The sequence below is a fragment of the Opisthocomus hoazin genome, chromosome 9, assembly GCF_030867145.1.
Source record: "Opisthocomus hoazin isolate bOpiHoa1 chromosome 9, bOpiHoa1.hap1, whole genome shotgun sequence".
Taxonomy (NCBI): Eukaryota; Metazoa; Chordata; class Aves; order Opisthocomiformes; family Opisthocomidae; genus Opisthocomus; species Opisthocomus hoazin.
In genome coordinates this window covers 28,512,746-28,528,095 of record NC_134422.1, presented here as the reverse complement: position 1 = coordinate 28,528,095, position 15,350 = coordinate 28,512,746, and the positions used below count along the sequence as shown (strand labels likewise).

General features: G+C 37.8%; 1 protein-coding gene across 11 annotated transcripts in view; it reads left to right on the top strand.

Annotated features, from left to right (window-relative positions):
• The window catches only part of PDE1A (phosphodiesterase 1A), a 235,525-nt gene that overhangs the window by 145,360 nt on the left and 74,815 nt on the right, over positions 1–15,350 (top strand). Inside the window, exon 1 of one of the 11 annotated variants that reach the window (XM_075430510.1) lies at positions 2,447–2,681. The exons of 9 other annotated variants lie outside the window; for them this stretch is intronic. In XM_075430510.1, coding sequence (XP_075286625.1) covers positions 2,626–2,681 — 56 coding nt within the window. In that variant the 5' untranslated portion in view covers positions 2,447–2,625. Of the gene's footprint in view, positions 1–2,446; positions 2,729–15,350 lie in introns of those variants that run through there. One more of the 11 variants, XM_075430511.1, reaches the window with a different exon arrangement.

The window sequence follows — 15,350 nt, the reverse complement described above, 5'->3', positions numbered from 1 at the left end:
GAAAACTGTAAATATTACAATTATAGATTTGCAGCAGAGCCAATTCAAGCATTCTCAGAAGTGCAGGCTAAACTTAATTCTGCCTCAGTGTTGGGACAGCCGTGTTCAGGACTCTATTATGCAGCTGCCCCAGACCCTGTGCTGCATGGGGCTGGTGGCATTTCGGACGTCTTTAATAGGAAAGAAGTATCAGAGGGTCACTGGAATCTTAAAAGAGCTGAAGGAGGTGTCTGAGTTATTCCCAGGCCAATATTTTACTCTGCCTTATAGACCTTTTATATGTTTTGGTGGTTTTCTAAAAAGAAAAGCAAGCAGTCAGATTTTCGCAGAATAGATTATGTATAAAGATAGAAGGATGTGTTTATTCATATTACTTTTATAACAACTTTTTAGGAGAAAACTTCTTCTGTACAGCAATAGTAGTGCCATAGGCCAGAAGCAAAGTCAAGTAACTTCTAGTAGCTGGAAACTCTCTACAGGAGCGTGAGATGGGTGTCTCCCACTTTGTACAGTGTTGAGGGAATAGTGGTAAAAGAACAGAACTGCTATCTTCTTCAATGAGTATCTCAAAAACAGAGTAATGTCTCAATCTGAACATAAAAAGCTACTAAATTAATTATTTGCATCCATACCGTACACAATTTCTAGTCTGAACACAACTTCTAGTCTGTAATAGATATAATGGCACTGTATTAACAAATGTTTTCTTTAAAAAAAGAAAAAGATACTAAAAGTTTATGTATAAGGGTACTATGAACAGAGGCCATGAATCCATTCCTGCCTGCATGATTGTAGTCATATGTTTCTAATGATTTTCAGAACCTCATGAAATGGAAAGGTCATAAGTAGTATTGATCATCCCTTTAAACATGATATTTGTATCATACGTGTTGCAAATATCAGAGAGACTGTTGAGATATGTGTAAAATCTAGAGACAGAAACTACCTGGAAAAGTTACTTTGATTGGTGTAATAAATTCTTCTTATCGGCCTGTGGTGTAAAGAATTGTCCATATAGTCCATAATTTTGTATAAATGAAACAGTGGAGCTAAGGAGAGCTAAGTCATTTACCTCCTGTCAGATAAACTCCCTGTGGTCCTAGTTAGAAAGAGAATGCGTAAGATGCAGATTCGATAAATCCAGCCAGGATATTCTGGTAATTATCCGTTTAGACAATCATTCAGTTGCTTCTTGTCAGATACTGATTCCTTTTCTCCAACTTACTCAGTAAGTATCCATCTTACTCATATAGTATTCATCTTACTCATACAATTTGAACTCTAAAAATTTTCTTGTTTTGTAAATTAAATAATTTTGGACCTCGCATACAATCACAGAGCCTAAAAAGCACGACTGAACATCATAAACTCAACTTTTAAATTATTGTGTTGTTTTTTTTTAAATAGTGTAAAGTGATAAGCTATTTTTAAAGATACTGTCATTTTATTTAGCCTTTTATTATAAACTAATTTCTGAAAACTGTCTTTAAGATAACCATCACTTTTAAACAAGTATATCCTTTAGTTCCTTTCCCATGCTAACATAAAAATATCTAGATGTGATTTGGAGGGATTTTAAGGTCAAATGAGCAGATTCCATGAGAAGGACAGGTGAAAGACTGGGTTCCAGCTTCGTATGTGGTGAGCGGCCGTGTCATTCCTGTTCCTCGGGGGCAGGTACCGTCTCACACAGCTGCCTGAGAAAACAGTCTCTCAGCCGGTCTCTCCCCAGGGAACCACAGCGTATGTCTTCGGTATGGAGAGGCAAGGGGGGTGTCTGGGAATATTTAGTACTGGGAGACAGGAAAGAGGAGGAGTGAGGTCCTTATGCTGGAGCACTCGCATTTTCTCTGGGTAACCGGGTAGTCAGACCTAGTAGCTAATAAATTGGATTAGGAGCATAGAGTCCAAGCAAAGACTACAGAGCATAGATGATCTCAAAAGAGAGCAACAAAAAAAATTACCATACATTTAATCTGATGGGTTTGGTTCCCATTTGTGTTACGGCCAGGACATTATTCGCGCAGCAGTGGAGGCGGATTTAATATGTGCTCCTTTAATACCATGCTGGTGATGTAAAAAGATTTTGGTGTTGAGAACGTATGTTGCTTTCCTATGTATGTTACTGGGGTGTCATGCTTGACATGAGAAGCAAAGTAAAACCTGGGCACAGTGGTAGATGATGAGGCCTCCTTTGTTAAACCAGGGTATAATCAATTGCAAAAGGTGAAAAATCATAAAAACCAAGGGTTAACTTTGCTCCCAACATCTCAGAAGACTGCAGTATATATGCGCTTTCTCTGTATCCGTTTCTCTGGCTTTCTTTCCCTTTTTTTCTTTTCTCCTCACAACACATGTACGAGACCAGGCTTTTTATGTCATACTGCAGCAGTAGCACCATCCCACACACTCTCTGTCTCTGAAGAAATGTAACCCTTCTCCCGTTTATCTTCAAGTAGATTTCAGTGATTTCTGAACTGAATCTCTTCTGTCTGAAGGAGCGTATAACTGCTTAACCTGTAAAGAAATGACAGCCTAGGCTTGAGTCAGTCGCTCAAATACAGGCATCTAGTGCCATCTGGGACACCTCAGGGTGCCCAAGACATCCACCCAAGGCTGGCAGATATGACACAGGACCTGCAGGACACCTGTGCTCTTCTGGAGCAGCAGCTGGGGACCAGGTGAGATACTCCAGGGCATCTCCAATGGCGCAAGATGCCTGTATTAGGTAACTGATTTAAGCCTCCTGTTTCTGGGCATAATGAATATTTAATGTATCAGATGACTGATCGGAAATTAAGTTCCTGGTTTTGTTTTTGTTTTGTTCTGAGGCCAAGATGCACAAATCTATAATTACATCGTCTCCCTCTTGATCCTAATGGAACTGCTTATACACGTAATTGCTACTGTCGTGGGTAAAATGTACATGACTGAGCTCACCAGTCTCCAGTTCTGGCTATGCAGCAGATGTTCTTGACAGGAACTTTGATAAATGACAGACCATTCAAAATTTGTCTTGTTCAAATGTCTTGTTCACAATATTAAAGGAGCGAAGCCACACAACTTTTAGAGCTAATTACTAAAAATGGACATGTATGTTTACACAGAAGGCTTTGCACTTTAGGGCTTGTAAAATCTGCTGTCAGTTCTGGCAGTGCACAATTTGTGAAAGAAGCAAAAGACTAGATTATATAGCATCTCTCTCTGAGACCAGATTTATCTTTTGTGTGAAAGAACAACATTAAGCAAATCCTCTTCTTCCTGCTAAAGAAGCTAGCCAGTCTGTAGCTCTCAAGAATTTTATTTTTTCAGTGATAAACATTACTTTGAAAACTTTTCCATGCACCTGGGTACTGACCAAAGACAACAAATAACGGAACAGGAAACCATATTTCAATTCTTTACTATATAGAAAGCTTTGCAGATGACCTAAGCAGCTACATTATTTATATGCTTTTTACTGGCTTTTTAAAGAGGTTGATATGTTTTTTTGGCTGATGGAAATGGAAAATCTGTCTCTTCTGGTGTATTCGCTGTACATTTAATCGGCTTTTAATCCTCTCCATAGCTATATGCCTATATTGCTTTTCCTTCTATTTCAGAGAACAAGACAGAAAAACAGGCATAAAGCATTCCCAGTGAGATGCCTTTCAAACATATGATTGCTGCAGACCAGACTGGCTTCATGGCTTTAAATGCTGGGGATTTAGAGCAAAATTAGTTCAGGAGGGACCGTTCTGTTATTACTTAACTATTTCCTTGCTTGAGATGGGTATTAGTAGCAGTTGTGGTATATGATAGTTTTATTATGAATGCTGCTGGCTTTTTTCATTTTCCATATCTAAGTTTGATTACCCATTTTATTAAAACTTTTTTCAAGTCTGATTTAAGGTTTTCTTAATAATTGAAATTTTAACATGATATCAGAGCTGAAACTCATGCCAAACCTCAAACCCGAAGACAGACTGGATTGCTCTGTAGATTGGCTCCTTACCTCTGACCTAGGTTGAGAAAGCGTGCAGGCAGCAAAGTGACTTCTGGCACTGTTTGTTGGGTCATGTGAGGAAGCCAGTTCCTCTAGTACATCAGGTATATGCGATTCCTTGGAATTGCTTCCTTTACAGTGGTATGTAGAAATACATGTCAAAGAAAGAGATGAAAAGAAAATTATTCATTTACTGTGGCAGTAGTTTTCCTTCATTTTTTTTTCACTTGGACAGGTCCCAGACATTTTCAGCTACGTGACCTCTCCAGCGGCACTGAGGGCTGGCTATCTGTGTCGACAGACAGGTTAAAGTTCAAGGGATCTTTTGGCATTATGCAGGTTAGAGTTCTTCAAGCAATTTAATCCAGTGTTTCTGACATTTGGAGATATTTTCAGTTGATGTGTGTCTCTCTAGAGACAAAGGACCGAAGCTGAAATTTTCTATCATTCTGTCAAAAATGATTGAACAAAACAGGAACAAAAATCTACATTATGACTTCAGGAACATTTAAAATTTCTGTATAGTAGATACAATATGCTTCAGTTCTCCAGAACCTGTATCTTTTTGTAATCCATCCATTAATCCACTCTGGAAAATTTGTCTTCTAAACATACATTGGTAGTATGAGATCAAAACCTGCTAAATATCGTAATTAACATTTCTTGCAGTTCCTGGCAAGAGAGATAGAATGCACAAATCGAAATCTGTTGGGGTGAGCAGATCTTTAGATCAGGTACTTTTGCACAGGACATAAGTCTCCCGCACATCTGTCCTGTTCTAGAGAGATGACAATTATGTGTGCAGTCTAGCTGGCTCCATAGAGTCAATTGGATCACTAGATTAAATTTTGAATCTATTGATAGAAGTGGGTAACTATTCCTGCTCTGCTGGAAGTGGAGCCATCTTAGGTATTATAGTTGTAATATGTATATTTATGTGCAAAAAGCTCTTACTAGGTGGTCCGAGCTTAAAATATAGATGTTGTCACCCTTTGTTGGAGCTGAAAACATGTTCACAGTGGTTTAAAATAATGTTGATAATAATGTATTGATTATCTGGAAGAGGAAATTTAGTTTTGTTAAAAGGAACGTGAATGGGAACGTCACAGAATCACAGAATCACAGAATGGTAGGGGTTGGAAGGGACCTCTGTGGGTTATCTAGTCCAACCCTCCTGCCAAAGCAGGGTCACCTACAGCAGGCTGCACAGGACCTTGTCCAGGCGGGTCTTGAATATCTCCAGAGAAGGAGACTCCACAACCTCCCTGGGCAGCCTGTTCCAGTGCTCCATCACCCTCAGAGGGAGGAAGTTCTTCCTCATGTTCAGAGGGAACTTCCTGTGCTTCAGTTTGTGCCCATTGCCCCTTGTCCTGTTGCTGGGCACTACTGAAAAGAGCTTGGCCCCATCCTCATGACACCCACTCTTAAGATATTTATAGGCATTTACAAGGTCCCCTCTCAGCCTTCTCTTTTTTCAGCTTGAACAAGCCCAGCTCCCTCAGCCTCCTCATAGGAGAGATGCTCCAGTCCCCTCACCACCCTCGTAGCCCTCCGCTGGACTCTCTCCAGTAGCTCCTCATCTTTCTTGAAGTGGGGAGCCCAGAACTGGGCGCAGTACTCCAGATGGGGCCTCACTAGGGCAGTGTAGAGGGAAAGGAGAACCTCCCTCGTCCTGCTGGCCACACTCTTCTTGATGCACCCCAGGATCCCATTAGCTTTCTTGGCAGCCAGGGCACACTGCTGGCTCATGGTTAACCTGTCGCCCACTAGGACACCCAGGTCCCTCTCCACAGAGCTGCTCTCCAGCAGGTCTGCCCCAAGCCTGTACTGATGCATGGGGTTGTTCCTCCCCCGGCGCAGGACCCTGCACTTGCCCTTGTTGCATTTCATCAGGTTCCTCTCTGCCCAGCTCTCCATCCTGTCCAGGTCACGCTGAATGGCAGCACAGCCTTCTGGTGTATCCACCACACCTCCCAGTTCTGTGTCATCAGCCAACTTGCTGAGGGTACATTCTAACTCTTCATCCAAAACTTAACAGGTTCATGTATTTTCCTTATGAATTTTTACATATATGATTTTTCTTCCTCCTTCTCTGTTGATACTTTACTGCCTACTCCTCGCTGAAAGGTGGAGTCAATGGCCTTAAGTATGCACACAAAGAAACCGAGAATCATGAATTAATATGCATATTTTCATAGCTGGTTCATATTTTCATCCTGGTTCTTATTCCATTGTGGTGTCCTAGTCTGGGTGGCCATGAGCGAACCGGATTGTGAAATCATTGAGACTAGGACCTAGGACTGGACTGTTATTTGTTGCTGGGCTGCTGAGAGTTCCCCTGATAAAACAGACATTCAGGAATTGGCTGATAGGTACTTACGTCAGCTAAGCAGAGGTCTAATGTACTTACTGATTTAGAGGAGCAGAACAATCCTTATCAGATGGCCCAGAAGCTGATGCATGTGAGAATCAGCTGAAGAAGACATAAAGCTGTTGTGTCATGTACCACGATGAACATTCAGAAAAAATCATAGAGACAGCAAAATGCTTCCACTGTTCTGTGCTCTACTGATAAGAGGTTTTTGACAGAATACAGGCTTACTTTTCATAAGAAAATGTTTATTTTTCAAACCCAAAAGCTTTTCTGATGCTGTATAATTTTCAGTGAAATTTTATTTGAGAAGAATACCCATAGTCATAGCCTACTTGATAAAGTCTACGTTATTTAGAAATAGCTTTTTTGTATTTGTTTTTCTGGGGTATATTGAAAGGTCTGAGGAAGTTCTTGTGCTTTTGGTTACTTTGTTAAGTGATACGAATGCCTATAGCATTACATGTAAACATTACTGTCAAATTTTAAAATAACGTCAAAGCTGAATGTGGAAGAGGACATGTGGCTGGCAGAATGATTGTAATAAATTGGTTAACTGTGATTACTACAAAATTAGACATTCTCATTTTAAATTTTTGAATGGTAGCTGAAATGTAGCAGCTAAATAAAAACATTCCAGTTCTATAGGAGGGTGCTGGTGAATGGTCTGGCAGATCACATAATTATACCATCTAATCCAACAGTAGAGGAACTGCAGGGACATTTTTTTTATTAATAGAGAGAATGCACTACCATGAATCCATCTTACAACAGTGTTTATCTTTTCGATAATTATGAGCAGCTAGTTAAATGCAATGACAGGTCTAATAAATAGAGATTCTATAGACGTTGTGAATAGGATTACCATGGTATATTTATCTTAGTTTCTTTTTAAAACTCAAAGTCTCTAAAAGGTCTGAAAAACCTCTAAACTGACTTTTATGGGGTTTCTATGATCCTATTTATAAAAGAAAAGTTTCCATGTTCATTCACTGATGTAGGTCTGCAAAACACTGTTTAAAGATCTTTCTGTTTGAATAAGATTTATGAGACAATATGTTTTGGAAAAGTGCCACAGTTTTACAAATATGGGATTGGGAAGTGCTGACAAAATTCAGAAAGGCAACTTAAAAACTGCCTTATTCATCACAAGAAAACATTGGAACAAATCTGAATAAGTAATTACAATTTCCAAAGCAGACCTAGGCCTTAGATGTATTAAATATACAGTGTTATACGGGATGCTACTGAAAAACACAGTGATGCTTAAGGTAGCATTTATTCCACCACCATCAAAGAAAGGAAAATTTGGATTGCTTTTTAAGACACCTAGAACTGGTAGTTTGAGACAAAATTTTTAAGCCTTCTGCTGGTAGAAATCTGGTGGAGTTAAATGGAGTGTGCATAAAAATATTGCAAAATGAAATAATTATTTTGTTAAAGATGATGTGTTTTTCTCTTAGAGTATTTCATGCCATTTCAAAATCATTCTGCCATGTACTAAATTTATAATTTGGAGCTTGGAAAAGGCTACATTGCTGAAAAAAACCCCAAACCCAGCATTGCAACAGAAACCAGTTATCCTGGTCAAATCGATTCTTGGTATGTAACAAGAATAGCGGTGAGGAAAGGAAATGTTGTTTTCAATGAAGTTTAGTGCTAAGTCACAAGTTCCAATAACCTGGATATGTAGATGTGGATCTAGTAAAAGGCAGCTTGATACTTGTGTTGTCTGAGAAATCCTTATATAATGAATCCTTCTTCTGTGCATGGGAGAGCTGTTGTGCCTCGCGAGTCCCAGAGTCCCACCTTGCTGACACCAGCCACTTGGCTCGGCTGCCTGCTGCTTTGGCTCTGTGAGACACCAGCGTCGCTCTGCTCGTGCTGGGGATTTTCAAAGGAGTCTATGTCAAATTCTTTGTCAGCTAGGCCTGTAGTGAAAAGAAGATATACTACAGGATTTACTGTCTCAAACCGATATAATTTATGATTTTATGTGTTTTCAGTACAGAAATGTTGCTGGAGAGCATTGCAAATGAATTAAGTACATTTGAAGCACAAATTGTGCTTCATTGGTGACAGCAGTAAAATACCTTTCACAAACTGTTAATCCATATATCTTTATTGTGTGCATGACATATTCATATGTTTCTAAACATCTCTTCTTATCTGTCTTCGTAATTGAGGATTGTTCAATAGCTTTGTAATGGAACTTTGAATATATGCTGAACTATAAAACATTCAGTGCAGATAGTCTTCATCTAGAAAACACTTATTTTGTTTCTTTGTGCCATTGTACAGAAATGCGTCAGAAAACACATTTGCTCATGTAAACTGATGTAACTCGGCTATGTTCTGTGAGGTTCATGCCAGCCAAAATTCTGACCTGTGATGACTAATACTATTACAGCATTATCCTGCAGAGTGATGAAGATCTAGGAAACAGTTGTCTTTAGTATCAGAAAACATATGATGTTTTGTATTTACTTGCTTTTCATGAATTAAATATTGAAAATAAATACCTGTATTGTCATTAGAACAGGACTTGAGAATAATCTGTAGGATGCTGCCTTGACTAGTGAATTGACTGTTATATGCTTGCAAGTGTGTTCCTTTCATATTGTTGCAGATAAATATTTGAAAAGATTTGATCAAATCATACATCTAAACTTAAAGTGTATCTATGCATTAATAAAATTCCTCACTATATGAGCTAAACAATTATGTGTAGTGTATGTGGTAGATGAAAGGCAAGGTGAGGGAAAATGTCCTCTTAATGCCAGTACTCCTTAGTTCACCTGTTTGGGATGTCTGTTGGAGTGCAGGGAGCGGAGTGGCAGGAAGAAAAAACAAACCACCAAGAAGCAAAACTGGAAAGGACTGGGCCCAGTTTAGAGTGAAAGTATTGAGGGACCTAAGTGAAGGAAAGCCTATACGGGCAAAGTTTGTCTTTCACACGCCTGGCCCCAAGGTTAGAGGGAATGCTGAACAGATTAAGGATCACGACTAGAACACGAAAGTGGACAGTGTGCATCCCTGAGCCCTGTCAGGAATACGTGGAGGGAGCAAGGAAGAACCTGTGTTCCAGCAGAGTGGGAGCCAACCTGGAGTGAATGGCAGGGTGAATGGCAAAGCAGAGGAAAAGATACAGATTTTATTGCTGTAATATTTGCATTTGTATTTATGTATCTTTGGGCTAAATTGTATGAGTACTGGTGTTTAAAAAAAATCTGAATCACTTTACTCAGCAGCTTTCATAGGCTTCTGAAAGAAAAGGGTCTGTGAGTGCACAATGCAGTTGGACTTCTGAGGTTAATGTAATTGACGAAAAATAATTGCAGGCTGGATTTTCAGCCTTGAAATGTTAGGACAGTCTGGTTGTAACCAGAGGTGATAAGCCACAGGGGTAAAACTCAGAAATCTGCCTCACAAAGGAATTACTCCCATGATTAAATAATACGTTGTCAGATTTGGGGGCTCACATCAATCTATGATCAAATATGTATCTGCACGTCAAGCTATTCTACCTCTGAGTAGAATTAATTAATTCCTCCTACTGCAAAAGTAATTGAAAGCCATGTCAGACAACTAGATAGTATAAATGAGGTCGTGAAAGTTTAGTAAATTTTTATGTCATTTCTGTAATCATGTTTGTGGTTGAGGTGCCAAGATCTCTTTTTTTCAATGTATCAGAATCTAGCAGAATAGCTGTGGTTGAGTAAGCGCCTTCAACTCTATTAGCACCAAATCATTAGATCTTCTTTTGGTTAATCCTCTTTGAGAGTTATTGTTGTCATTTTATGAGATCAATTTTGAAAAGTTTTATTTCTTTGTACTGTAAGAATGTTTTACTCCACTGTTTTGTGTTTGTTCATTTAATGGTGCTCCCATTTGAACTTTAGTAAGAGTATTCCAGAAAAAAGTCTGAGATTAACTATTCTGGATTAAAATTTAAAATAAATGCAGCTGGCATGACCTCAAAACAATAATTATAGTGAATGACAGGCTTAAACAAATATTTATACACTAGTACATTTTAAAAACAAGAGTAGAAAACAGTTATTTTATGGCAAAGCACACTTTAAATTGCTCCCTGGATTAACTTCACATTAAATCCGATTCACTGTAGTACAAATGCCTTTCTTTAATACCTGATCTAGGATCTACAGGAGGAAAATTATTACACTGATTTTACTTACATTTCTTCTTCATGTAAAATACATTACCATGTATCCAACAGTAGAATATTAGCAGTATTTTAAGATAGATGCTGTTCTATGCAAAGTTAAAATCACTTTTGTCAGACAGCAAATGTCAAAGATAATAAAAACTGAAGATTAATGGAAAAATGGCACAAAATACTCATAGTCCTTCGTTCTCCAAACAGTTATGCCGTGGATCATATCTTTTTCTTTCGGGTGCACGTGTACCTGCTTTTTCGTAACTGATAGCTGTTCCTGCATCTCTCTTTAATTTCACATTACTGAGCCTTTGACAAGTTTCTTCACAAAAATACATAAACTTTTTTGCTAGTTTAGTTACTGTATTAAATGTCAGTGTCTCTACTCTGGCTTGCACACATTTCATTCTTATTCCTTGGTTGACTATGGCAGAGGAGGGCTAAAACCTGACTTTCTTGCATACTCTCAGTTAATCAATCAGGCATTTCAACACAGGTTTCCTAAAAAGGAAGCAAATCCACCTTTTAACAACTGCTGCATTTGCCTTAAATGTTAAAAAGCTAGATTTAGATCTCTTCATTGCTTGGTTTGATCCCTGAGTCTCATGGTGAGTTCACCTTTTCTACTTCAATGTGTGTTTAATTTATTTATATATGGGAATACCTCTAACAATTTCGGCACTACAAAGTTCTTAATAAGCTGGAGCAAAGTTTCCAGCTATGTACTTACCTTCCAGTTGTGTGTTTTGCAATCCTTTGGCTTTTCCATAATTTTTTTTTTGGGTGCATCCACACTATAGTGAGAAGTGTGGTTGGTGTTTTCTCTTTCTTTGTGTGTGTATCACTGCACAAAATCGAAACCTCTGGCCGATGTTAACACTGATATCTCTCACACATCTTTCAGAATTGCATCCTTGAATCCCTGAATCAACTTAAAAATCACTCAGAGTCCACAAGGTCCTTTAATGTTCCTTACAATTGAATTTCTAGTCATCAATAATCATAAAATATGGGATTCAGAAAATCCCGAAACCCACAGAAATAATGAGCTGAGATAGATATAAAATGGCTTAGAAGACTCACTTCCTAGTATGGTCAAATATAGTGTTACTGAACATTGCGTAGCAGATAGCCAACCAGGGTCCTGACCCTGGTATTCAAGCCATATAAGCACATAGACAGGCTTTAGCAGTAACTGTCATTTGCTGACCTAGGAAAGGGTGGTGGCCTCCCAAAAAGGTAATATCCCTCTGATTCGCTGTCATTTTCACATTATTTTTCCAGGGTGAAATTGCACTTGAACTTGACTATTCTCAATCTGTAATGGCAATAAGATCTTAGAGGAATTTCATCCCAGCAATCACAATCAAACAGGCTGTAAATGCTCTCATTAACCCCGAGCTCTTACTTTTGCGGTTTGCTTGATCAAGGCACATGTGCAAAACCACATTCACCAGGAATGAACTGTTAATTAGCATTGCACTTAATTTTCCTTTCATCATCTTCCATTCAAGGGCCTCCTGCATTGCATACTTGACATTTTGTAGATATCTGCAGGTGAAAACAATGTGTTGCTATGAGACTACTGAATGAGGCACTTTCTAATTTGCATTAAGTTTATGAAATTTAACTCCTGAATACTTTGCTCTAGTATTAATAATATAATAATATAATATAAGTCTATGGTCTTTATTCAGGTAAGTACTCCCTCATGATCAATGCCTGTGTTAAAACTGGCTTGTTTTTCTTGGGCAAACTACTGGCTTACTTCTCTGAGTAAAGCTATGTTAGATTAAAGTGAATAATTTGATTTCTAAACTGAGGATTCCAATAAAAAATACCCTGCAATAGGAGAATCTGAAAAGCAATGGAAAACAAAACTTGGTATTGTTTGAGAATATGACAGGCAAATCACAGTATGTAGTTACATGTTCTAACAAATTGTTTTGCTGCCTATTTTGATTTTTTATACACACAAGCTTTTCCTAAATCCTTAGGAAGTGTGTGAACAAACATTATCTTATAACAATGAATCAAGAACTTTACTAGTTTTCTATTTTGAAATTAAAATGTAGCAGGTTCTTACTGGAAAGGAATGTCAAGGCTTTGCAGAGAGACTGAAGGGTAGTGATTCATTCAGTAGAGCTACAAAAAATCAAAAGCAATTTAGCAATTATGTTAGTCATGACCATAAGGGAGCTGAACTTTTCAGGTTAGATTTCATGTCCCTAGAGGATTAAATTTAGAGATGTTGTACTGTCATCACCTTGAAGAAGTCATATTTTAATTTCTGAGTCCTAGAAAGGCACAGACATTAAGAACAGAATTTTATTATATTAAAGGCTGTTTTTGAAATTTTCTTATAAACCATTGCTTGCTTAGAAGCCCAGGAATTTTCCAGCTGAAAGCTCTTTCTGGTATAGTGTTTGTGTAGATAACAAACAGAACATTTCTAAGCAATTTCACAAGCAATTAAATATAGCTGGAAGAATATAGTTTTGTGGTTCATTTTGAAATCAGTGTAGGACTTTTTTTAGAAAGTAATGGAGCAGCGTATCATTTAACAACTATGAAAGATGGTCATTGTGTTGGACAGAAAGCCTGAGAATTATGTTTAAGGTTTTTTTGCCAAAAGAGCACAAGAGGTGCTTTATAACGCACAGTCCATGTACTCTGCCTTAGGGAAGGATGCTGGATCTGATGCTCTAGTTAGCAGGGTTGGTTGTACAATAGTGTAACTCCTTAGAGCTGAGTGATAATTAATGAAAGAACATTCTTTCTAAAATAAAGAAGCAAACATGTCTCTTGTCATGTGGGATACATGACGTATTCTGAAAAAATCTCCTGTAATCCATTTGGGGCGAGAGATATCTTTTGTGTTTTCTTTCTCCTGGTGATACAGAGATGTTAAGTAAAGTGTTGTCTGCTGCAAAATTCTTGATGAATAAGTCTAATTTCCATGTTATTCTTATCATGAGTATTCTCTGAATATTGTCATGATCAGTTTGAGCACCAGATTCTGAATTTTCAATCTAGTCTGCTTATAATAACTGTAGAGTGTACATAAACAGGCAAATTACGGTCAGCTACAAGTATGATGAGGAACAGACGATTAAAATAATATTCTGGAGGTGAATTACATTCTAGGTTTGCTAGTTTTACTCAGTTTAAACGAAACAAAACTAACCCTTTTGATGGTAGATTCTGGACTACACCTTCTGAGGAATGCTCCACTTTAATCCTGGAACATCAACAAATTGGAAGCTGTGAAAATATTGTCACTTTTTAGTGAATAGGCTGATAATCAGGTTGGTTTAATAGCGTGCTTTCAAATAAGGCAAGACAATGTGAACAGCAGTTAGGGTTAGTACATCTTATCAGGACAGATGTGTCACAGCACTTTGTGGTATGTGTAAGAAGAAAGACTCAAACTCATCAAGCAGTAGAGGAAAAGCTAGGCAAGTCTGTGGTAAGGATAGCGGCCTGTCTCGCCATGATGTCCTCTTGATTAGAGCAAGGCTGCGGTTTGCTACTTTCTGTATAATACTTTCACAGTCTATTAGTCTGTTTTTATTAAATATGGAAGGAATAGGGGAAACTCATATGGGTAGCATGAATTAAGGCAAAGGAAACACTAGCAGCCTCTAATTCAGTTTGCCTTCCCAGACCTACAAAGCCTGAACTCTGTATATTGAGGTGCCACGCACTTCGCAGCTGAGGAAAATGGCAGCTCTATACCAGGCATTGACTACAAATGTTTTTTTATTTGGTTTGCCACAATTCCTATCACAACTCTTTCCAGAACCAAATCCGATATGCATATAGCCTGTAAATACCACGTTAGATAATGGATTTAACGTGATATTGTTCAAGAGTAACTTTTTTGGAAGTATTCTTCCTGATGAGCTCCAGGGACTTGTTTCTGTTTAGTTCTACTCACCCTGAAGTATTAAAAGATGGAGCTATGCAAGGACAGATAGTGAATTTCAGTTTCTTACCTGACCTTAATTCAAATTTAGTTTCTCATGTAAACAAATCCTAGATCAAGCTCACAGGAATAAAAAGAATGTGTAAATAAGAATGGTCATGTTACATTTCATCCTGTTTATGATCATTCGTAAAGAATATAGGGGAAAAGTTCACCTGCTCGATTCTTTCCTCTTTTAAACATTTATACAACTCTCAAGTGTGTTTAAGCTTTTCTGATGTTCTACTTCTCATTATCAAGACCTACTTTGAAGTACTTTGATTTGGCAATTCTTCAGCAGAACATTTATTTTTAACAATTCCAAATGCCAGAAGTCAGTTTTGCACATTACGTAGAGTGCTGGATTCTAGCATCTCCTATTTTTTTCTTTTTTCTTTATTTTAATTGCAGTATTGCAATTTTCTATTCAAATTTTTACATTGTCATATACATTACATGTACTGTATCCTTTCTTCAGAAACACTGAAATGGTAATGACTTTACAGCAAAATTGTACTGTAATTACTATGGCTGTTGTGCTAAAGCATTTATGTCTTGCTCTGTCTTTTGAATGAAAAATTCTTTTAGTGAAAATAGATTTGTTGAAGCCGTTAATTATTCAGTAAAAAAGACATCTGAATTAAGGTAGTGGTATTTCTTCTACAACATTTTAGGCAGACTAAGGTAACTCTTAAATTATTTTAATATTGTACTCAATAGTCCGTAATAGTTCCTAATGCAAATATATGTATTTTTACATTTTGCAATTTTATCCCAACAAATAGAGATCTGTACTTTGTTCCACAGAAACCATGATACACTTTAAAAGCAGAATTCGAGATCAATT